This window comes from Delphinapterus leucas, chromosome 1, assembly GCF_059928025.1.
Source record: "Delphinapterus leucas isolate spDelLeu-1000000601 "Yukka" chromosome 1, BTC_Dleu_Yukka2, whole genome shotgun sequence".
Taxonomy (NCBI): domain Eukaryota; kingdom Metazoa; phylum Chordata; class Mammalia; order Artiodactyla; family Monodontidae; genus Delphinapterus; species Delphinapterus leucas.
In genome coordinates this window covers 65,256,024-65,279,778 of record NC_143129.1, presented here as the reverse complement: position 1 = coordinate 65,279,778, position 23,755 = coordinate 65,256,024, and the positions used below count along the sequence as shown (strand labels likewise).

The following is a 23,755-nucleotide window of genomic DNA, read 5'->3' as shown; positions in this document are numbered from 1 at the left end:
TATGTATATATGTATATGTGTATATTACTTTATAGAAGCAAGTTTGAGAAAGTTTTTATTGGCTGATTTCCTCCTATCTCTACCCCCTATTCATCTTTCACCATCAGTTAATTTAATGCAGAGATTTACTTTAAAAAAATTTCAGAGCTTTTGTGCCCAATAAATCATGTAGCTTCTGGTATAAAAGCAGAAAACAATTTTTAGCATGAAAAGAGACAAGGGGACTTTGCTGCAACCACCTTTTGTCCTCATGAATGTGCTGTGTGTCACTGAGGCTGAGTTTGAAGTAAAATCCTGGCCTAAGAATGGAACAGTTTGCATTTCCTCAGCTCAAGTCTTAAAAATTATCTTCCACACAAGAATAGTAGATAATTCAGAGCCCCCAAAATCAGTTCTGAAAAAAATAAAATTTCAGTTATCCATCCCAGTATGAATTGAAATGTTTTCATTGCATGAATTTGAAAAGTAATTTTAAAACTCTGAAAGACTCTCACTGCTTTGCTCTCTCTTTTTTTTAACAAGGCAATAAGCTATGGTGCAGGTCCATTTAGCTGTGGGTTTGACCCAAATTTACAGTTAACAAAGTTCTATTTTCATAGGGCTTTCAAAGGCCCATTTATCTTAGAGAAAATTACCCAGTTTTCAAACTTAAGACATTATTTTCTAAAATCCTATTTTGAAATTCTTTGAAAGACCTATATTTGAATAAAATAAAGAAGGCAAAAACTAGACATGATTGGATTTTTTTTGAAAAAAGTCATTGAATATTTTATAACTTGATTGTGGTAGTGTTTACGTGCCTGTATACATTTGTCCAAACTCATTGAATGGTATACTTAAAATAGTACATTTAATTATATGAAATTGACCCAAATACAGTTTATTTAAGGAGGTAATTGAGTGTCCAAACTCAGGGTGAGTGTCTGTTCCTGAAGTATTCCACAAGGTACCTTTCTGCAGGGGCCTGGGAGAGCTGGGACAGACTGTGCCCTGGATTGCGGCTCTGGGATAGGAAGGGTCAGCAAGCATGTCCTGTTGCTGGTTTTCAACACTGTGGAACTTGTGGACATGATGGAATCGTTCCTCCTCATGGCACAGAACTACCTGCAGGTCAGAGGGGACAAGGTAGAAACCTACCACTGCTACAGTCTGAAGGAATTCACACCCCCACTGGGGAGATACGATGCCATCTGGATTCAGTGGGTCTCTGGTTAGTCCTGCATGGCATTGCATCTGCCATTCTTCCCTTTCCAGATAGAGAAGAAGAAAACACATGGGGCTGATTGGAGGATTTGTGGAGGCAGAACAAGGACACAAAGGGAGATCTGGCTATAGTTGTGCTTAGAACAGTTAGCTAGCCTTAGGTATCATGGGAACTCCCCCAAAGCTCTGGTCCTCCAGATTTCTCCCATAACATCCTCTGAACAAGCTTGACAATTCCCATCCTTAGGGATGGAGTGCCTTCGGACCAACCTACATCATAGAAGAAACCTAAATATTTGAAAAACTTTAAAAAGTGGGGACAAAAAGAGTCTATCCCCATTTACTGGAAAAACTAGACTTTCTTAGATTTAAATTCCCAGGAAATGAGACAGCGGTGAATTGGATTTTGGTCTGAGTGTGTGTGTGTGTGAGACACAGAGGAATGATGACAGAGTTCGGCTGTCCAGGGGACATGGAGGGAACCCAAGGGATGAGCAATAGTTTATCTTGTGCCTGGGAGGTAGATAGACTAGGTAAGATAATATCTATTTTTTAGAACATACACTGATTCACCTCAAAGAAGATACCTGTCCTCTTATCTAAATTCTCAAAGCCTCCTGCAGCAAAACAATTCAGGCTATTAAATAATTCATGAATGAGTGAACAAATGAGCTCCTGATTTGTAGCCTTGTGGTTGGTCTGTCTTTCCTACTCACCTCCTTTCCCACCCACCCTTTCATCCTGTTCCCCCTTTTACTTGGCCTCACCTGTTGGGTACCTGACCGTTAAAGACCTTCTTGCATTTCTTTCCCGGTGCCGACATGGCCTGAAAGAAAACGGCATCATCATACTGAAGGACAGTGTGGCTCAGGTGGGCTGCATCTTCCATCTGTGTGACTCGGGATATGGACATCCTCCAGAGCCTCATTAGGAGGAGTGGGCTGGTGGTGCTGGGCCAGGAGAAGCAGGACGGCTTTCCAGAGCAGTGCATCCCAGTGTGGATGTTTGCACTGCATAGCGATGGACACTCCTGACCAGCAGTGGGAGTGAACGGCTGCACTGCACAGTAGTGCTTTGGGAAGAGGTGTTCTCCTCTGAGGTGCCCCTTGTAATTCACGTAGGAGTGGAGGGAAGGGACTACAGCATGTTTGGAAATGACTGATGTAATATGTACATGTTTCCACTAGTTATGTAAGTACCTGCACACACTCTGTGGATTTTCCAAAAGAGAAATGGAAAGTGGCATCTGGAAAAACTGCTAAACTGTACAAGTGTACACAAAAAACAGAAAAGGGAGCAACGTTCACAAAATCTAAACTGCTTGGTCTCTGAAGATTTGCATTATAGAGTAGTTTAGGGTGGGTGGGGTAAAGCCTAGACCACCTTTCTCTGCCCTCATGCTAGATACATTATACTTCCTTCCTCCTTGGGAATACTACTTCTCTAGATAAAAATCTCCCCCTAATTAAGAAGGCACCAGTCAAAATAATCTTATAAAAACAATTCCATTACTTAATTTTGTCTTTAACTTTAGCAGAAAAAAAGACTATGGTTTCACTTTCTATTTTGGGTCAGTTTCACCACCCGGTGATGTAATATGGATATAATTTGATAACAAAAGTCTGCATTTCAGTGATGGGGAAGTGTCTCCTTTCAGGAGAAAATGTTTTACCCTTGAAATTTCAGCCGTGAACATATAAGTAAATGTCATTGTTAATCTAATTTTAGCCATTGGCTTCCAACACAACTTGCTTCATTGCAGCTGCTCCTGTTTCCTTGATTGATACGGCTGTACATTGGAAAGAGAAACGAAATGATAAGCCTGAAAATTGAACCAACTGGATTAATTTAAGGCATTGGTTTAATTAAAAATAATCTAAAATCTTTCAAAAACATGTAATTAATTTTTATTAGCAGAATGTTTAAATATAATAGCTACTGTATTTAAAACACTCTAATATCTTCATGTGAAGGACATATTTGTGTTTTGATATATATCGAGTCTTCTATGAAATGCAATCAATTTAAGTAAAGAAAGTCTATTGTATGGATATGCTATCACCATAAAAATCATGTCTGTAAGTCATATCTCTAACTTAGGAGGAAAACAATTATTATAAAACATTTACTACCTTGATATAACCTTACCTAGGTAGTTTCATTTATGTCCTGGAAAATTATGTCACTTACTCTGCCACTGGCACCTTCCAGCTGCAGTATGTTATTCACAGTGCTCTAGGGTAACGTAACAGAATGTGAGTTAGAACCTTTGGTGGAGAAGCCAGAGACCAGAATTAAATAAAATGGGAGATCATTACCAAACAGACTGAGTAGTATGACAAAACAAGGGTACTCAGGTTTTCATCCTTTGTGTCTTGGAGCAAATTAACTGAATCTTCCTTTTTGGCCCATCCCAGGAATTTTCTGTTTCTTTTATCTGAGCACCCTTATTCTCTTACTTCTTGACTTTACGCTTTGCCAGTACTCACATGCTGATTGACAAAATTGTCCATTTTCTCTGCTCCTTGGCTCCTCAAGGAGGAAATAGCAGAATTGTCCTATGAATATGGATGTATCATCTTTAACTCAGGTGAGTCTTTGAGGTTGAGCAGCAGTCCTTTTCTCATCCTAAATCAAATCATTTTCCATTCTCCTTAGAAAATTTCCAGATCTTTATTGTTTCACAAAGTTCCCCCAAACCATATCTATCTGTAATTTAATTGAGAATGTAGAAACTGGTGAGTAAATGTATCAACATCCCCTATCTATAACAAGTTAATAATTAGTACAAGGTAAAGGGAAGAGTAGCTTGAGAGGTGAGGCCATCAGAGCCAAATCATGCTGCCTAACAGGTCATGTGAAGGTCTGGACATGTTATTCAAAGAACGAGGGAAAGATCTTGAGGTTCCAAGTAAGGGGCTGATTGTTTTGGTCTTCTAATGCTGTAGAAAGAAGACATTAGGAGTGAGACCTACTCCAGCCATCTTCAATCTAATTCAGTAAGCCATACACATTGCTAATGTTTATCAGCACATCTCTGTTGTATTATAAGTGACAATCTACATTAGTTCACAAATTCTGTCCATAGTCCAACTGCCCCAGGATCCTTTGGGCAGTTTTTATAAAATAGAGATTCCCAGGTTCTGTCTCCGTGAGAGTTTGATTCTGTGAAATGGGATCAAATAACTTGTATTTTTGTAAGGTCTCAAAATGATTCTGATCATTAGTTTTGTTTAAGGACACTGATAGGGAAAGGGGTGTCGAACTGGACCCTTTAGAGTCAAAGGAAGATAAGACAGGGCAGGCAAGAAAGCGGGCCAGGCTCAGGGAAGTAGCTAGATGGTAAAATCTATTCTCCACGCCGATGCCAATCTTTCTAAAACATAATCTGACCATGTTATGTATAAACTTTCAGTGACTCCCCATCACTGATACGATGAATTCCCATCACCTTAGAATGACATATAAAGCCTTTTGTGATCTAACCCTGGCTTCCCTCTCCAGCCTCAGTTTTCCCACATCCCCTGCAGCCGTACTTAATTATCAATACATACAGATCTCTAAAGGAGCTATGATTTAGGGCTCATGGCATTTATTGACGTTACTTCCTTAGCGTAGAACATCTCTCATTCTTCTTTTGTCTGGCTTAGACTGCATAGATGTTACTGGCTCTAGGAAAGCTTCCCTCACCCCCCAGGTGCTGGCTTAGGTGCCGCTACTATATGCTACCCTCATACCCTCTGCTTAACGTTTTACAGTACTTATCATGTGCATTGTAATTGCTTGCTTACTTGCCATTTCCTCTATTAAATTCTGAGCTTCTTAATGGAGCATTCATGTTAGAGTCTCAGTCTTTAGCATATGCCCTAGCACACTGCAGGGACTCCAACTTTTATTGAAAGTATAAAAGTAGAAAGACTCAGGAGGCAGTCTGTGTTTCTGGAGGCATCAAACAGGAATCAGCAAAGCAGCAGGAAAAACCAAGGGCTTCTGAAGTTCCACGAGCACTGGAATGTGCAAGACTGGACAAAAGAGTGATCAAACAGTGCAAGCTGGCAAGAACCAGGAAATGCACAGAAATAAGAAGACAGTGAGCTCAGGCATCATACAAGCACCTGGGAGGAGACTTTAGCAAGAAAATTAGGTCCTGGGGTAAAATCCTGCCTGATTAGGAAGTCTCTTTTTTCAACAGGAGCCAACTCAAGGATATGGCCAACCAAAGCCCATCGTTTCATTAGGTGGGAGGATGTACCTCGTAAGAGAGATATGTTAAAATTGTGAGTAGGTGTTAACAAAGTGACTCACAGGTGAATCCTCACCTGTTACCTGCTAAGCAACAAGTCCAAAGAAGCAACCAGGTTTAGATGAAGTTAATCCTTCTGTGAATGTTGAGGAGATGTAGAAGTTGCTCACCTCTACTTCACAGATGAATTCATCACAAACATGCCTGCCATTCTAGATTAACTTTGGAGGACCCCTTGGTTTATACAGTGACTCATGAATAGGCACAGTCTTCACCTATCTCCTCTTCTAAGAACCTGAGCCACCCCTCCTCAGCATCAGTATAGAAGCATGCCAAGTCTTAAGGGGTCAGCAATTTTATACATTCAGGACCATCGTAAAAATATAACACAAAATGAACAAGGTCATCCACGTGAAAGATGATCTGCTTTATATTGTGGACACATTTTGGCCCCATTCTGGCTTTTTTTTTTTCTCCACCATTTCCTGTAACTGGCCTGTTTTGAGTGATGTATTGGGGAGAAGACCTGTGTCAGATATACTCAGCTGCCTGTCATGAGTAATTAAAACCAGTTGTGTTATTGCTTTCCTTAGTTCTAGCTGACTCTTTGATGCTTTGGTGTCTATGCCAGAAAACTACCTCTTATAATCATCAGAGGCCAGTGCTTTTGCAGAGGTCACTGCAAGTTAATTAAGCAAATATGTGAAAAATAGTTTTAAATTATCTCAATTAGTAGTGTGTGTATATACTTGTATCTAGAGCTAGGGTTGAGGAGAGACTTTTAAAATAATAACTGACTTGCAGAGTTAATGATTTGGTGTCAGAGAACTACACACATACAGCACCTTTGTATGTTCATTAAGTTGGCATTATTTGTCCTTTTGCTGTGTGACAGGCTGTATTACTTACTGCAAATATACATACAGAAAATGTCCAAGAAGATCATGACACTGTAACGGGCAAGAGAGATACATAAATAATTATAAATCAGGATAAAGAGGACTAAACAATAGCATGAACAAAGAGTTAAAGTAATATACAGAATACAGTGACTCACTACATCTCTGGGATTTGAGGGAGGCCACACAGATTCCATTCATTCAACAAATGTTTTTTGAAAAAAATATGCCATGCACTCCTCTAGGGTCTCAGGTTACAACAAATAAAAGCCAAAGATCACTGGCCTTGTGGAGCTTGTATTCTAGGAGAAATAGGAATGCAGTAAATAGAAATTAGTAAATTATTTTAATGTTAGATGGCAAATTTTTGGAAAGTAAAAGGGAAAAATAGAGTGAGGGGGATTGAGAGTCATGGAGGAAGGTTATAATGTCAAATAGTTGCCAGTATTGGTTTTATTGAAGAGGTGGCATTTGAGCAAAGTTAAGAGGGTAAGAGCACTGACCATATGGACACCTGGGGGAAGAGGGGGCACCTGGTGCAAATGCCCCAAGTCTTGAGTGTGCCTGGACTATTTGAGAAACAACAAGGAGGTCAGTGCAGCTGCGGCAGAGTGGATGAAGGAGAGAGTGTAATAAGATAGGAGCTTTAGGGATATGACTGGGGCCAGATCACACAGGGTCTTGTACGTTATGGAAAGGGCTCTTACTTTTATTCTGATCGAGAAAGGAGGCCTTTGCAGAGTTTTGAGCAGAGAAGTGACATGTTATGACCTGTGTTTTAAAAGGATTCCTCTGGCTGCTGTGTTGAGAAAGGAAAATAGTCGGGGTGAGGATAAAAGCAAAGAGACCAGATAGACCAGGATCTGGTAAATTATGGCTCACGGTCCAAATTCAGCTTGTTGCTTTTTTGTAACTAAACTTGTACTGGAACACAGCTATGCCCAACTGCACTATAATGGCAGAAGTGAGGAGTTACCACAATGACCATATGGCCTGAAAAGCAGAAAATATTTACTATATGGCCCTTTTACAAAAACAAACAAACCAAAACCAAACCCCCCCCCCAACTTTCCTGATCCCTAAATTATTGTATTGCAGTAATTCAGGAGAGAAGTAATGGTGGCTCAGACCAGGGTGGCAGCACTGATGGTAGTGAGAAGTGTTTGGATTCTGGCTATGTTTGCAATTAAAGCCAATTCTATTTGCTAAATGATTGTGTGGGGGAGTGTAATAAAGGGAAGTCAAAGATGAGAGTAAAGGTTTGGGCCTGAACCAGAACATAGCTTCTATCATTTGAGGTAGGGAAAGTTGGTAGTGAAACCATTCTCGTGGTGAAAAATCAGGAATCAGAACAGCTTAAAGTCAACAGGTGTGAGTTTTTAGATGACACCAAGTGAAGATATTGAGGAACTCACTGAATAGGCAAGTCTGAAGTTCAGGAGAGAAGTCTGGGCTGGAGATGGAAAATTACCATAGAGATGGTATTCAGAGTTGTGATTCTGGATGAGAGTACCAAAAGGACGAGTGATAATAGAGAGGAAGACAAAGGGTGAGCTCTGGAGCAGTTAAACGTTAAGAGTTTGGGAAGGAGAGGAAAAAACAGCAAAGGAGACTAAGGCATGAACAATAAATTCAAGCTAGAGTGGAGTGTTTCGGAAGCCAAGTGAAGAAAGTATATCAAGGAGGACAGAGGGATTGACTATATCAACTCTTTCCAATAAGTCAAGTAAGAGGAGAACTGAGAATTGACCATGCAGCTTTGGTAAGTAAGTAGGAACAAAAGCCGGATTGGAGCAGTTATGAGTATGGGAGAAAAAGAATTGTAGAGAATGAATATAGACAAGTTGTTCAAGCAGTTTTGCTAGAAAGGGAAACATATTTGCAAATAAGGCAGTATCAAGCAAGGGAAGAAGGGCTAAGAGAAGGGTTTTTTGTTTTTGTTTTTAAGGTGGGAGAAATAATTTGATTGAGTTTGTAGACTGATGGGAAAGATTTGGTAGAGAGGGAGACATCTGTGATTGAGGAGAGGAAATGGGAGAATTGCTAGAGCAACGTCACTGAGTAAGTAAGACAAGATGGGATCTAGTTTGCAAGTGGAGGGATTGACTTTAGATGGGAGAAAAATAATATGATCACCAAGCAGCATATGGGTTCACTTGAGGTTCATAATCAAGAGCATTTGTCTTCAGCGCATTCTTTTGCATGAATGAAGGCACAAATTAGGTAAAGAGATGAATTTAACCAGGGTTGTGGTTTTGTCAAGTGAGTACAACAAGGAACTGAGGGTATATGAAAAGAAGTGAGTATATTGATTGATTGTGGAATTTAAGATGAATCAGGAGAGGAGAAAGACTATTAAGAAGGTTAGAGACAGTGAAAAGATAGATCAGTGGATTAGAGATCCTGGTGAAGTTGGAACTGGGGCACTAGAGGGATGGATGGAGGTTATGGTTAGAGAATGGAATAAATTAAATTGAGATTACGGAGAGATTACTGGTAATGAGAAGGTCTAGGGTTATGAATATATAAATGAATGGCCTGGGTGGTGTGGAGGAAGGCTGGATCACTGGAAGAGAGGAATTCAAGAAACTGAGAGTCTAGAGTGTTGGATTGAGTCGTCTACTGTGTATATTGCAATCTTCAAAGAATTCGGACATTAGCAGTACTGGAGAGAGTGAAAGTGAACCAAGAACTAAAATCAGTGGGAAATAAAGGGGTATTATCTAGGGGATGGTTAGCGACATCAACAATGACGAACAGTGAGTAATATAATTTATTTATATGAGACAACTCTGAGAGTGTCTAGGGAGGAAAGAGAATGAGAATCGTTTGGAAATAGCAATGAGGAGCACGAAGGTACCAAATTCACATAAGATTTAAATTTTAGCCATGGATAAAAGGGTTGTTCTTCAGTCAGAGAGGCCTGCGAAACAATGTTTCAGGCATAGTGAAATGGTTGGGCATTTAATAGCATGTACGAAGAAGTGGTGAGTATATAAATCTTGTTGGGGTATCAGGTTGGGGCATGGTGCTACAGATGTAGAGATGCTGGGACATCATAAAGCATGATGGAAGAAAGTGAACTTGCTGATTGTAGATTGGGGCGGATGGTGATAGGTCTTGTACATTCAGATTGTCCTACAGGCAAAAGGTTGTAGGACTACCTAAGGTTTTTAGTCAGGGCACTGACCTCATCAGGTTTATTTCACAAAGGTAATTCTTGCTATAATGTGAAAGGGGTTGGAGGCAAGAAGACAACCAGAAAGCTTCAGCAGTAGTTAAAACTAGGGATAAAAGGATCTGAACTTAAGCAGTGTCATAAGAACAGAGGAAACCCTGGGAAGGCAAAATCAATAGTTGTTGATTTTGATGACGTTAATGAGAAAAAGAAAGGAATCAAGAAAGACTTGAAGATTTTCAACTACAGTCACTAGGTAGAATATGTTACCTGTTACCAGTTTAGGAAATAAAGGAGAACAACTAAGTTACCCTGGTAGATTACACATCTTTTTTTTTTTTTTTTTTTTTTTTTGCGGTACACGGGCCTCTCACTGTTGTGACCTCTCCCGTTGCGGAGCACAGGCTCCGGGCGCGCAGGCTTAGCGGCCATGGCTCACGGGCCCAGCCGCTCTGCGGCATGTGGGATCTTCCCGGACCGGGGCATGAACCCGTGTCCCCTGCATCGGCAGGTGGACTCTCAACCACTGCGCCACCAGGGAAGCCCAATTACACATCTTTTAATAGGCAATCACACAGCAGAGTCTTAATGAGTGCACCTAATTCTGTAGTTAGATATTTATTTCTTTCATGGAACTCAACATTCCTTAAAGTATCTTCAAGACTGGTGAGGATTCTGAGGGACCAATTGTATTCTTTCCTCTAAATGGTTTACCCAATTTAGAAATAGACTCAGGAATCAAGGATCAAATATTACTTTACTGTGTATAAAGGAAGGCTGGAGAACGTATCTTGGATCTGCAGCCCAGATAAGCCTTCCTCACATGCTCTGTCTCCCCTCCACAAGTCTAGATCTTGGGACTTTATTGCCCTCACCATCCCACTGCTTCCCCTCCTCTCCACACCAACTCCCAGGAAAGAATCAGGTCTGAAGAGCTGACATTTGCCAAGACATGTACAAGGAGATCTGTAGTCTCCCTTTACCCAGGGAGGATGAAGGACTTATGGGAAACGATTGTGAGGCCTCTACACTTTCTTTCCACAGTGAAACAAGAGCAAGTAAGAGTAAAAAATGCCTACTCTGTGACTCCAGTCACTTCTCCCAATCTCAGTGAAAGAAGTAGCTGCTCCTTCTGTGCAGAAGAGTGAGTTAGAGACCATAAGGGATAGAAATGCTCCCTCCTTCCCCTACTGTCTTTCCTGAAAGTGGAATGGAAGTCTGTGGAAACTGAGGGATGGAGTAATAAGCATTCCCCTAGAGATGGCAGGTTCTATGTTAGCTACAGGCAAACTGGAGATATAAATGCAGATAAAGGAACCTAGTCATCCGTGGTCCCTAAATAGGAGAATGTGCCTCCCACTGTGTACGAAATGCAGGGTCAGTGTACTGAGGGAAATGGAAGATAGAGGACTCAGGAAATACACTGGGTCACTCTCTAGCTGGGTTAAAAATGGGAAGGTTTAGTATATGGATGCAAGGGTGCCTTATAAAACTCAAGGGCAGAGTACAGCTGGGTCTCAGGATGGGACCAGAGGCAAGAAAGCCACTGGGGACCAGGAAATAGACCCTCTCTATCTTGAGCCTTTTCTTCTCTCTGCACATACACTGAAACAAAGTAGGATCCTGTGGGGCTCCTGGCCACAGAAGCCTGTCTGTGCCCCCATTTCTTGATTACAGGAAATAGGCTTTATTCAGCCTCCATGACCTTTCCTGAGTTCCAATGAGCAGGTTCAAACAGTCGCTAATTAGGGAAGGGAATGGATGTGGAGACACTGGAGGAACAGTCAAAAGATACAACAGTGCAAACTTGGGGCAGGGTCCTGGTTCCCCCTCAAGGAATACACATAACAATATCTCTGAGCTGTTCTGCAGATACCGAAACCCTCACCAGGTGGGAGAATTTAACTGTATGCTGTCCACAAGCACTTAGACACTAGACCAGTTGGAACCTGAAGGTTGATGATGCTGACTCCCACTTACCTCACCACCAACCCATCAGAAGAATGTGCACGAGCTGATCACGCCCTCTTTGAACCATTACTATAAAACTTCTCACTACCGCCTCCAGGCGGGGACACACAGTTTTCAGGGCATTAGGCTGCTGTGGCCCCGTTTGCATGACAAAGCAATAAAGCTAATCGTTTCTACTTCACCCAAAACTCTGTCTCTGAGATTTAATTCAGTGTCAGGGTACAGAGGCTGGATTTGCCTTCAGTGCTTCATTTTTCTCTTTCCCTGTGGGTGGCATTCTCTGCTCGCTACTTCGTATAATAGGAAACATGGGCAACCATGGCTTTCTGGTTTGCATGTTCTGGGTTTAGCCACAGGGAGCGGCTGACTCTTTCTCAGTAGCCCTTGATCTTTCTCTCAATTCTCATTTCACTGGAAAGGGCCACCAATTGACCTGGCACAGGTTAGAGTTGCACCTCTTGTCCCATCAGCTGTGCAATATGACTGTGTATCCCATCCTGTCTCCCCCCAGCTGTGGGCTGTAGTTGAGGGACACAGTTAAAGGAGGGGTAGAGCTGGGAAGATATTCCAAATTGTCTTCAGTGTCTGATTGTCTTTAGTGACTGAGATCAGGAAATAATAAGAAAATTTTAAATCATGAAACATCTTCATGCTGTGCACTAGAGATGAAATGAAGCAGTCTCTTGATAGGAACTCTTAAAAAGAGTGTCTTGGGAAGGCAGCCAACACCTGCACTTGGGACTTTTTGCCAGACGAAAAAGGCTGCGATTTTCCTGCACCACTGGATTAAATATGTGTACAGAAAGGATTTCAGTTATTGTAAGAAGAACAAAAGGATGTCGTGGAAGAATGTCTGGTTCTCACCCCCTCTAGGGTTAGAGGAATATTTGTCGAGAAGGAAAAAGGAATGTGGCAGACAGCCCCTCTGTGTCTACCAGATGTTCTCTGACAATATGTATTGATAAAACTGCATTTAAATTATGAGAGCCAGCCCACCAAACAATGAAATATCCAGTGGCATGTTGAATCCTGTTCATTAGGCCTTTCTGGGTGTTGCACTGGGTCAAGCTACCATTTCTTGACGTGAAATTTTAGTCTGTCTCTGGAATATTAGCCCTTTGGCCCTCTCCGTGGCTCAGAAGGTACATGAGAAGTACTTTTCTCTGTGTCTTCCTCTCTTCAACCCTTTGGAATTTCTTTTGAAGTGGTGAAATAATCATAGTAGTAAACACTCAGTGAATGCTAAGTTCTTTACATCCATCATTTCACTTAATTCTTTCACCAGTCCTGTGAGATAGGAAACCGAGCCTTTTTTATTTCTTTAAAAAATAAGCAAACATTAGAGAAATGCAAATCAAAACTACAATGAGTTACTACCTCACACTTATCAGAATGGCCATCATTAAAAATTCTACAAGTAGCAAATGCTGAAGAAGATGTGGAGGAAAAGGGAACCCTCCTGCACTGTTGGTGGGAATGTAAATTGGTGCAGCCACTGTGGAGAACAGTATGGAGGTTCCTTAAAAAACTGAAAATAGAGCTACCATATGATCCAGCAAATCCCACCCCTGGGCATATATCCGAAAAAGACGAAAACTCTAATTCAGAAAGATACATGCACCCCAGTGTTCACAGCAGCACGATTTACAAAAGCCAAGACATAGAAGCAACATAAATGTCCACTGACAGATGAATGGATAGAGAAGATGTGATATATCTATCATATATATATATACAACATATATATAACATGTATATGTATAACATATATATATGTTACAGCAACATGGATGGACCTAGAGATTATCATACTAAGTGAAGTAAGTCAGACAGAGAAAGGCAAATATCTTATATCACTTATATATGGAATCTAAAAATATGATACAAATGAATTTATTTACAAAACAGAAACAGACTCACAGACATAGAAAACAAGCTTACGGTTAGAAAACAAACTTACGGTTACCAAAGGGGGAGGGGGGAGCAATAAATTAGGAGTTTGGGATTACAATATACACACTACTATATATAAAATAGGTAAACAACAAGGACCTACTGTGTAGTACAGGGAACTATATTAAATATCTTTTAACAACCTATAATGGAGAAGAATCTGAAAAAGAATATGTACATATATGTATAACTGAAGCACTTTGCTGCACACCTGAAACTAACACAACATTGTAAATTAATAATACTTCAATAAAATAAATATTAAAAAATAAGGAAACAAACAAATGCCAAACAAACATCCTCTGGGCCAGGCCCTCCATTTCTTCATCACAGGGATTATGTTTCAGTGGTTGCTAATCTGAGGACAGGGTCCAGACAGAGATTAATGAGAAAGCCTAACCCTCTCTGTAATGTGAGCAGGTCCTGGGACCACAAGCCTGGCTTCAGAAGAAATGGTGTAAGGAGCCAAGAGCCCAGATTGTCCACAGTGGAGTATTAGCTCCTTGGCTAAGGAAAGATGAGCAATCAACACAGTCACTCTTTCCCTTGCAGTTTGAAGCCACTATGATCAGGAAGAAGGGTGAGGCCAGGTGACTCAGTGTACAAATAGGCATATTTAAATTTTAATGTCCCTGGGAAATTATGGTGGATTGCTTTTAATCTGGAATGTGATGACTGTGATCCTTTCTACAGATGCCCGCCTGGTAGGGCATCACAATACTCACCTAGTCTTCAGTCAAAATGTGGTTCTTCCCTCTCTCCCCTCACCCTCTGATTCCCTGTTAACCATATACCAGCCTCTGTGATTACTTCCCTGGGGGCTTGGAAAGTAGGTTAATTGTTGCCTCTTTGCCTCAATTTCTACTTTCAGTTAAATAGCAGTAACCCAAGTTCTATCCCATTCCACTTCCATCCCTTAACTTCAGAAAAGTTTGAATAAAGCTGGAGTCTCTCACAGGGACCTATACTCTAGGCTCTTCCTTCTTTGCTGTTCCTGGAAGGACCAAGAACACTCTTGCCTCGTGGCCTTTGCATTTGCTGTTTCCTCTCCTTGGTATGCATATGGCTTACCTTTTTACTTCCTTCAGCTGAAAGAGGACTTCCCTAATTCTCCTCTTTCTTCCCTTTCCTCCTCACTTTCTGTATTTTTCTCTAGAGCATTATCAGTATCTGACATTATGTCAGCAACATACCATGGATATATCTGTTTATCTCTATACAACAGAATATAGGCTCTGGAAAGCATTGCCTTTACTTTTTCATTGTCATCCCCAGAATTCAGTAGAGTGCTGTCCCAACATAGATGCTCAATGAATATTTTCCAAATGAGTAAATGAAATGCAACCGGCAGGGAGGTTAAAAAACCCCAAAACTCTGAAACAAAAAAACCAAAATAACAATCAAAAATCTTACATGTGACAACAAAGGTACTACGATTGAACACATTTCCTATTTGTTTTCTTGTATTTTATATCCCAGGTATAAAATCAGGCTTCCTCATGGATTCCTTTTTTCCTCAGAGTTGTAAAGCTCAATCAGCCTCCCTGCATTTCCACATATACTCCCAACCCCTGAAAGACTTCCCTATTTTTACAATGCCAGGAAGGACTGACATAACAATACATCTGGTGACCCATTTATAATGGGCCACACTTAAAACTATTTGTATTTATTGTACAAATCTTCTGCTCAGCTGTGCAATGACAAAGAATTTAGCCCAGGAAGATGATTTTTCTGGTTCAGAATCTGCCTGTTATGATTTGTTGATGCCATAAAGTAGGCTTCAGTTTTGGGGGGGAAACTAGAGAAGACTAGATTCCATAGAAACAATCCTTCTAGGTGAGAGGACAGATCCTCTAAACTTCACTTCCTTCTTCCTAAAGGGTTTCTGCTGGGTCCCTAAAAGGGACCTCAAGTTCAAGAGAGAAGAGGAAAAGCAGGCTAATTTACAGCTGTTCCAAGAATGCAGTTGCTGGATATATCCTGACAGGGGGTTCTGTTGTGCTTTGAAGAATAACTTGAAAATTCAAGCTCAGAATGAGCTTCTGTAATATAAAAATTAAAACTCCACTCCAAACCTTCACCCACATCTAAAGCCAAGTCCTTTTAGACGTGCGGTAGGGATCTGTTTACTTTGTATGGAAAATCATTTTCTTTTTATTAGCAACCTCCAGGGTTTCTTGATGATCTGAAAGGCTGTTACCTCTCAAAGGGCAGTCATGGGGCATTCTTGGCACGAACAGAGGCCAGGAAGACTGGAAATCTTATTTTGCAACATTTTGTGCCTGGCTTTTAAAGTCAAAGAAGACAAATGGTTCTGATAAGTTCAGCAATACCTTTAAATTTGAATTGCCTTATTGTCCTGAACTGACCTGGGGAGGTTAAAAACCAAACCCAACCAAAATAAACAAGAAATAAAAACGAAAACTGAAACCAGCATATCATGAACAACTTTTTCCTTTCTCAGAAGGCAAATTTGAGCCAGGGAAAGGTAGCTGTTCTCTTCCTATTTTAATCAAGAAACCAAGCACAAGATTTCTTCATTGCTTACTTATTGGACTCATGATGGGGTGGGGAATGGTGAGGGATTCAGCAGTCTTTAGACACATATTTAGTTCCATCTTTTCCTTGCTGTCACCATGTCCACTTTTGCTTTCCTGCTATTGTTCAATTGTTCACCTTTAACAAGCAGGCCATCCTGATTTCTCATTTCATCAAATTCTACCAAGAGGCCTCCTCTAACAGATAGCCCTTAAATATTCCAATTCACAGTGATCTCCCCATCGCTCACCTATAGCCAAGATTTTCCAGGGACCCAAGCACTGTTCTGTTGGAATTAGGTATTTTTTCCATCTCTCTACTGTTACAATTAAGTCAAATAAACTCTTCCCAGCAACCTTCTGACTTTTCTGAGCTGCCACATCATGCCTGGATTCCCTACCCAGAAACCCAAACCCTCGAATTTCAGTAGCCTGTAGGCTCCTTTGTTCAACTGTAATGCCTCCAGTGGCCAGCTCCCTCTGCCTTTCAAATGCCTTCTAATCCACACATCATTTTTCTTTTCACTTTACCATCTATTCACTGACATCAAATCCACTCTTTGTTCATGTTTCCTAGCCTCCAGCCCTCCTAGTGCCAAAGTGGTCCACTTGTTGAGTGATCCTATCAGTCGACTCTGGCTCATTACAAAATGAGTATGCCCTAACCCCACACTTCCATATGGCCTCATGATATTATTATGATTGCGTTCTCCATCTACAGTAGGCGAAATGAAACACATGCTGTAAGAGTGGGTGTGTTTCAAGCTGGTTCCCAAGGCAGACTTTAATAGAAAATGAGTGAGGTCACCTTTAGGACCTTTTCTACCTGTTGGCTCCTTCCTGGAATGGGATTTCCTGATAGTTAACATTTCTCAGTCAGATCACATAAAATACCTGCTTCTGGATCTCATGTTTAGGTCTTTAGACCACAAAGGTGATGATTTTGAGTGGAGACTGTAATAAAACCTCAGCAGTGTATATGATAATCCCAAGTGTATTGTAAAGTTTGAGGGAAATTGAGGGTAAGGGCCGGGGAATAAGTGGAGATGGTTTTATGTAATAATTAAGCTATCATTTATTGAGGAATTACTTTGGGCCAGGCACTAGCTAGTTATTTTATACATGTTCTCTTAATTAAATGTGGCTAGAGACTTTTGATTCAAAGTTATCACTGAATTCTACCTTCTAGAGTTTATTTCCTAGGCTGCTCTTTTTCTGTATGTGGTATTTAGAACATGAATCGAAGAAGCTGAGAAATCTGTGTTCAAGTGTTTCCTCTTTTATGTGGGTGAGAATATTAATAATCTTAAAATAAGATCATCAATTTCTCATCTGTAAAATATGGGAATGATAATACCTACTTAATGGGATTGATGTGACAAGTAAATTAGATATTATAATCAAGATGTGAATTACAGTGACTGTTCTATGATAGGTGTTTAATAAATGAGAGCAGTGGTTATAATATTTACCTAGATATATGCTTCTGGCAAGGGAGGAGGCACCCAGAGCCAACCTTGCTGGTACTAAGATTCTTTATTTGGGAGGTGACATCACCAAGATGATGACATAGATTGTTTCTAACTTTGCTTCCCCTCACAAGAAGAATGACTATTATCTATTCAAGGATAAGATACCACTATGGAAAGCAGTGTGGAGGATTCTTAAAAAAATAAAAATAGACCTCCTATATGATTCAGAAATTCCACTTCTGGAATTTATCCAATGGAAATGAAAACACTAACTTCTAAAGATATCTGCATCCCCATGTTAACAGCAGCATTACCTACAATAGCCAAGACATGGAAACAACCTAAGTATCCATCAATGGATAAAAGGATAAAGAAGTTGTATATGTACACACAATGGAATATTATTCAGCCAAAAAAATGAGGAAACCCTACCATTTGGAACTTGAAGGCATGTTGCTAAGTAAAATAAGTCAGTCAGAAAAAGACAGATACTGTGTGATCTCTCTTATATATGAAATCTAAAAAAAACCCAGACAAAGCAAAACAAAACCAAGCTCATAGAAAAAGAGATCAGACTTGTGGTTACCAGAGGAGGAGGGTTGAGGGAGGGAGAATTGGAGGAAGGTGATCAAAATGTACAAATTTCCAGTTATAAGATAGACAAGTACTAGGGATGTATTTACATGTTCAGCTAACACTACTGAATGATATATAGAAAAGTTGTTAAGAGGGTAAATCTTGACTGCTCATCCATAAGGAGAAATTTTTTTTCCTTTCTTTTCTTTTTATTGTATCTATATGAGAAGACGGATGTTAGCTGAACCTATTGTGGTAGTCATTTCACGACAGATGTAAATCAAACGATCATGCTGTATGCCTTAAACTTGTACAGTGATGTATGTAAATTATTTCTCGGTAAAACTGGAAAAAAATTCTTTATTTAAGGTTTTGTGAATGAAAAGTTATACCGTGATTCATAAAGGTTCTGAACACCTTAAGGTAATGGACCCATGGGTGTTCACAGAGTTAGTGAGGAAAATGGATGGGAAAGTCATAAACACCCCACAAACCTCAGTCCCTCAAATAGGGTCTTTAATAGTAAACCAAGGTTCACTTACAGAGCTCCCATAACAAATGAGCATATGGTGAGCATTTGAGAGAGAAATACATATCCATTGAGGAAGCTCTTAAGTTCTTGGGAATTTGGGAACAGTAGGGAAAAAAATGTCGAAGAAATGAGAAAATTAGGGAAACTCTCAGTGGTTTATTCTTTGTTAAAAATCACAAATAGTTTATGTCTGCATTTAGAGCTCTGAGCTACGATGCATTCCTCCACACTATGACCTGGAGAAAACAGATCTTCGTGCCCTTTAATCCATGAGCACTGTAGATCAAGTTACCTCTTTGAAAGAACTTTTCTTTCTCTGGCCAACTAAATGAATTGAAATTGATGTACTTAATTGTTTTCTAAATTGCAATTTTTCTCCCCAGATGTTTTTTATCAATGTTGAGCCCAATGGGCTCTGTCAGTCACATGGGCAGATGAAGTCATGTGGTAATAAAAGGGAAGGGGTTGGGGGAGGAAGGGAAATGCCATACAGTATATTGTCTAATTGAAAAATGTGCCACATAAATGCTGAACTTGAAACCTCTCCCTCCCCGAGGGCTACTCGCAACAAACAATACACACATCTTCTGCACTGGAAAGATTAGACTTCTCCCCTTTCTTCATTATTAATTCAGGCTAGTGCAAGAGTTTCCTTCCTTTGCCTTTCTTGGGTGAAGTCACTGTACTGGAATTGTGATGCAAGGCAAAAAATTCCGAAGTGGAAGGTTTTAAGTTTTTAAGCTTTACCCTGCAGAAGGTAGGGGCATCAGGATTAGAGGATGGGGGTTGGGGTGATGGTGATGAAGAATAGCATTAGACTAAGCTCTTACCTTGTAGAGGGGAGAATGAGAAATAGCAATAACATCCAAGAATGTGTCTGAGAAGTGGTTGCTAATGACAATACAACCTGACATGGAAGAGGATTCTTGTGGGAATATGGTACTTGGGAAAGTCAGAAAATCTCAGGCTCGAATGCATACCAATAAAAGCTTGAAACAGAAGTGGTGTGGAGCCGGAAGGACAGACAAAAGGGGAAGGGTAGATGTGTTTCTCGTAGCAGGAAGGAGAGGGCTTCAGATGTAGGATCCATGCCAGCATTTGAGAGAGAAAGGAAGACAAGAGGAGAGAGCTGATGCTCACAAACAAACCTAAAGAAGTGAAAGGAAGACCCCTCCCCCAATTCCCCATAGTGGAAAATAGATGGGAACTGACTGCAGTACAAATGTGTGGGTCTAGAAGGTCCTTGAGAGATTTTTCTAGTCCTCTACCTATCGTCACTTGCCCTGTACTTTGCCCTGATTACATAAAATCAGTCCAGCTTTTTAGACTCTGTAGGAAATGACTTGTAACCAACGGGATGGTAACTAAAAGGTTTCTATTAGCCCTCACTGTCAAGAAGACCTTTCTCTCGTGTCAGGAAAAAAGGCTCTTTCCTCTTGTTGTGTCATCACTGAAGAAGGAGGACACCTGGTCATTATAGAAGAAATCCAATGAATCACTCATTTAATTTTTACTCATTTAATTTAGCTGTACCTCACGTTTGACAAAAACAAACTCCAGGGACTTCTTCAAGTTCTTTGATTGCACTGGAATCTTAATGAATCAACCACTTCTTTGAAATATGAGGACTATTGCCCAAGGCTTATAATCCTTTGTAATTTTCTTTGGAGTGATGTTGGAGTAACTAGATTCAAGCTGCATGACGGTCAGCCATACATAATATCAAAGCTTTAGGGGGAAAAAAATCACAGTGTATTAAGATGTAGATGATAGGGGTTTTGTCTGGGCTCTAAAACTTACCTTAACCCCTCAGTTCTTCTTTGGAAAATCATCATCATCATCGTCATCGTCGTCATCATCGTTGTCATCACTTTTCCTCTCATCATCTTATCCTTCTTCTTTTCCTCCTATTTTCCCTCTTCTCCTTCCTTTCTAACTTCTTCCTCCTTCTTTCCCTTTTTCTTGGCTCTTTTTCCTCTTTTTCTTTTCCCTTTCTTCTTTTGCCCCTCCTCCTTCTTCCTTTCATTTTCTTCTTCTCTTGATGTTTTCCTTTTCCTCTTTTTTTCCCTTTTCTTCTTCTCCTTCACTTTTTTCTTCCCTATCCCCACTTCCCCCTTTTCTTTTCCTGTACAATTTTTAAAGTTTTCATTCTGTAACAAGATTAGACAAGCATTTTACTGATGTCATCTCATTTCATCTAGGTATCAGCCCTAGATATTATTTCTAGATGAGGAAATTAAGTGTCAGAGAAAATAAGTAATTTACCCTTCACAGGGCTAGTAGATGTGACTCTGGGTCTCTCTGATTCCAAATCTATGCTTTTAGCAAAATCTCCCATAGGAGGGAATGATAAGTATAGGGAACAGAAAAATAAAAAAAATTATAATAATTTAAATTTGTAATTTGAGAGAATAAAACATTTTGTACTTATAAAAATTTGGAGTAAACTGAGATGAGATAATTACATTATATGATAAGTACATTTTAAGAGAAAAATCTATACAGAAGAAATCATAGAGATGTGACAATACTTTGAAATACAGAAAGATCTTTAAAAGTATGAATAATTTATTAGCTCTCACAGTAGATTCTCAAGGATGAATGAATGTGCTATTACAAAGGACTTGACATTCCTTGTGATCTGATCATAAATTATGATCAGCTATCAAGAATAGAAGACCAAATTACAGTTGCTTTACACTTTTCTAAAAGGATTCTGGAGATAAACTGTTCCAGGGCAGTTAGAGTGGCTCAGTTACATTACCAACGTCCCCTGTTTTTTCCTCTCTTTTTACTCTACCATTGTCAGCATGTTGTCTTTTCGTCCTTAGACTTGTACCTCATTATGCTAAGATGACTGCCACATCTCCCAGCATCCCATTCTCACCTCGTTACATTTAGGGATAGAAGGAAAGTTTTGCTCCTTGAGAGTTTTTGTCTCCTTTTTTTAAAGAAAGAAAATAGTTTCTAGAAGCTTCTCTCACCTGCCCCCAGCAGACTTTCTCTTTTGTTTCATCAGCGAGAGCTGGGTCACATGCCAACCTCTGATCACTGGCAAAGAGAAGGGAATGCCAAGTGGGGCTGGAGAAGGGGCTAAACTTCTTCAGAAGTATGGAGTCTGCTGGCTACCTAAATATATTTGGAGTGTAATTAGCAGGTAAGATGGGGAGATGGATGCTAGGTAGATAGTGAACAGTGTCTGCTACACTACCCTATTCATTTCACATGGAAAAATGCCTTCTTTAATTTCCCTTGACTGAGAGCAGACCCAAATGGAACATTTTGCCTTACAGAAACAAAGATGTTGAGGAAACAAGAATTCCATGAAATATTATCGTTAGTTTGACTCTTCCTTTCAAACTTTCAGCTATTCTGTTAGTATTCCAATCTAAATACTAGGAGAGCTTTGAACAGGAAAGTGGAGGAAAATGATTCAAAATTAAAGAGCAAGACAAGCTTTATTTTTTTTGAGAGGATATGGACAAGTGAGGGATAGGTATGTAAGTAAGTAAACATGTGTCACTAAAGATGGATGAAGCTTTACATTTGCACATGAAGAAACAGAGCTAATGACAGTCGTGACGAAGGGGTGAAGTAGTCAGAGGCTCTGGAAAGTCCTGAAAGATTCGCAAATAGCATCCTTACTTTTTTTTGTTGAACCCAAAACAGTGAGCCAAGGCCTCAAGGCTGATCTAATATCCAAGATAGCTAACAGCAACAACAATAATAATAATACATTGTGCTATGTGTCAGGCATTTTTCTTAGCACTTTACCTATGTTAAATCATTTAACAGTTGACACTGCACTGTGAGGCAGATCTATCATCATCCCATTTTTCAGATGAGGAAACTGTGGCACAGACAGGTTAAGAACTTTCCCAAGCTTACACAGCTAGTAAAAGGCAAGCTTGTGATTTGTTATTGTTGTTGGTTTCTTATATTCTTCCAATGTATTATTTAATGTGCATCTGCTTTATGTGCAATGATTGGCTCTTTCAAATACTCATTTAAGCCTAATAACATCTCTTTCCTTAACAACAGATTCAGGAAAATGTGGATATTTACACACTTTACTCTTAAACATAAGCACTCTTTGGAAATCATTACTGATTTCATCAAGGAGCTGTTTCAGCCACAATCACATATTTCAAAGTAAACACCAATTGGGTTAAGACAATACAGGCAGGCTGAAATAAACCAAATGATTCTGAACAATTAATCTATGTATTTCACTTGGATAGAGCAATAATTTGAATGGTAAAATGTTGTATATTATCCTATAATCCTTTATGACCATGTAACAGTCTTTTTGACATTTAAGGTGATTACACTGAGATTGGGAAAACAACTGACTTGGTCCAACGGAGGTTTATCTGCGGGCTCGCGGCTCGTTTCTTCTTTTCTCTCCTTCCTTGAGATAACGTTTCCGTTTAGAGTTTACCAGGGACATCTTGATTGTATCTTCAGTTAGCATGGGGCTGTGCAGCTCCTTGGGAGGAAGGCATGGTTCCTCGGTAGCATCTGTGCTTTTGATTGTCATGGCTTCTTTAACCCTTTTCCTTTGACCCATTCAATGGCTAATGAGCTTGGATCAATTTCAGAACCACAGCCAAATATTTTAAACCTGGCAGCCTTAAGGTTTACCTTTTCATTCACTTGAATCTATAATTTCATTACATTACTACCAGCTGGAGCATTCACAAATCTAGTTCAAACTTTTTTGGATGTCTTGTCAAGGAGCTGTTCATTGTTAGAATTCTCTTTTTTTTAAACAGCTTTATTGGAGTATAATTGCTTTACAATGGTGTGTTAGTTTCTGCTGTATAACAAAGTGAATCAGTTATACATATACATATGTTCCCATATCTCTTCCCTCTTGCGTCTCCCTCCCTCCCACCCTCCCTATCCCACCCCTCTAGGTGGTCACAAAGCACCGAGCTGATCTCCCTGTGCTATGCGGCTGCTTCCCACTAGCTATCTATTTTACATTTGGTAGCGTATATATGTCCATGCCACTCTCTCACTTTGTCACAGCTTACCCTTCCCCCTCCCCATATCCTCAAGTCCATTCTCTAGTAGGTCTGTGTCTTTATTCCCGTCTTACCCCTAGGTTCTTCATGATCTTTTTTTTTTCTTCTTAGATTCCATATGTATGTGTTAGCATACAGTATTTGTTTTTCTCTTTCTG

The 23,755-nt window shown here is 40.0% G+C and overlaps 1 protein-coding gene across 1 annotated transcript in view; it reads left to right on the top strand.

Annotated features, from left to right (window-relative positions):
* The window catches only part of NTMT2 (N-terminal Xaa-Pro-Lys N-methyltransferase 2), a 43,683-nt gene extending 22,066 nt beyond the window's left edge, over positions 1-21,617 (top strand). The window contains 3 exon segments of the mRNA XM_022560139.2: positions 961-1,208; positions 1,975-2,094; positions 2,096-21,617. Of these exon segments, the coding sequence (XP_022415847.1) occupies positions 961-1,208; positions 1,975-2,094; positions 2,096-2,237 (510 nt within the window). The 3' untranslated portion in view covers positions 2,238-21,617.
* Positions 21,618-23,755: the final 2,138 nt, after the last annotated feature.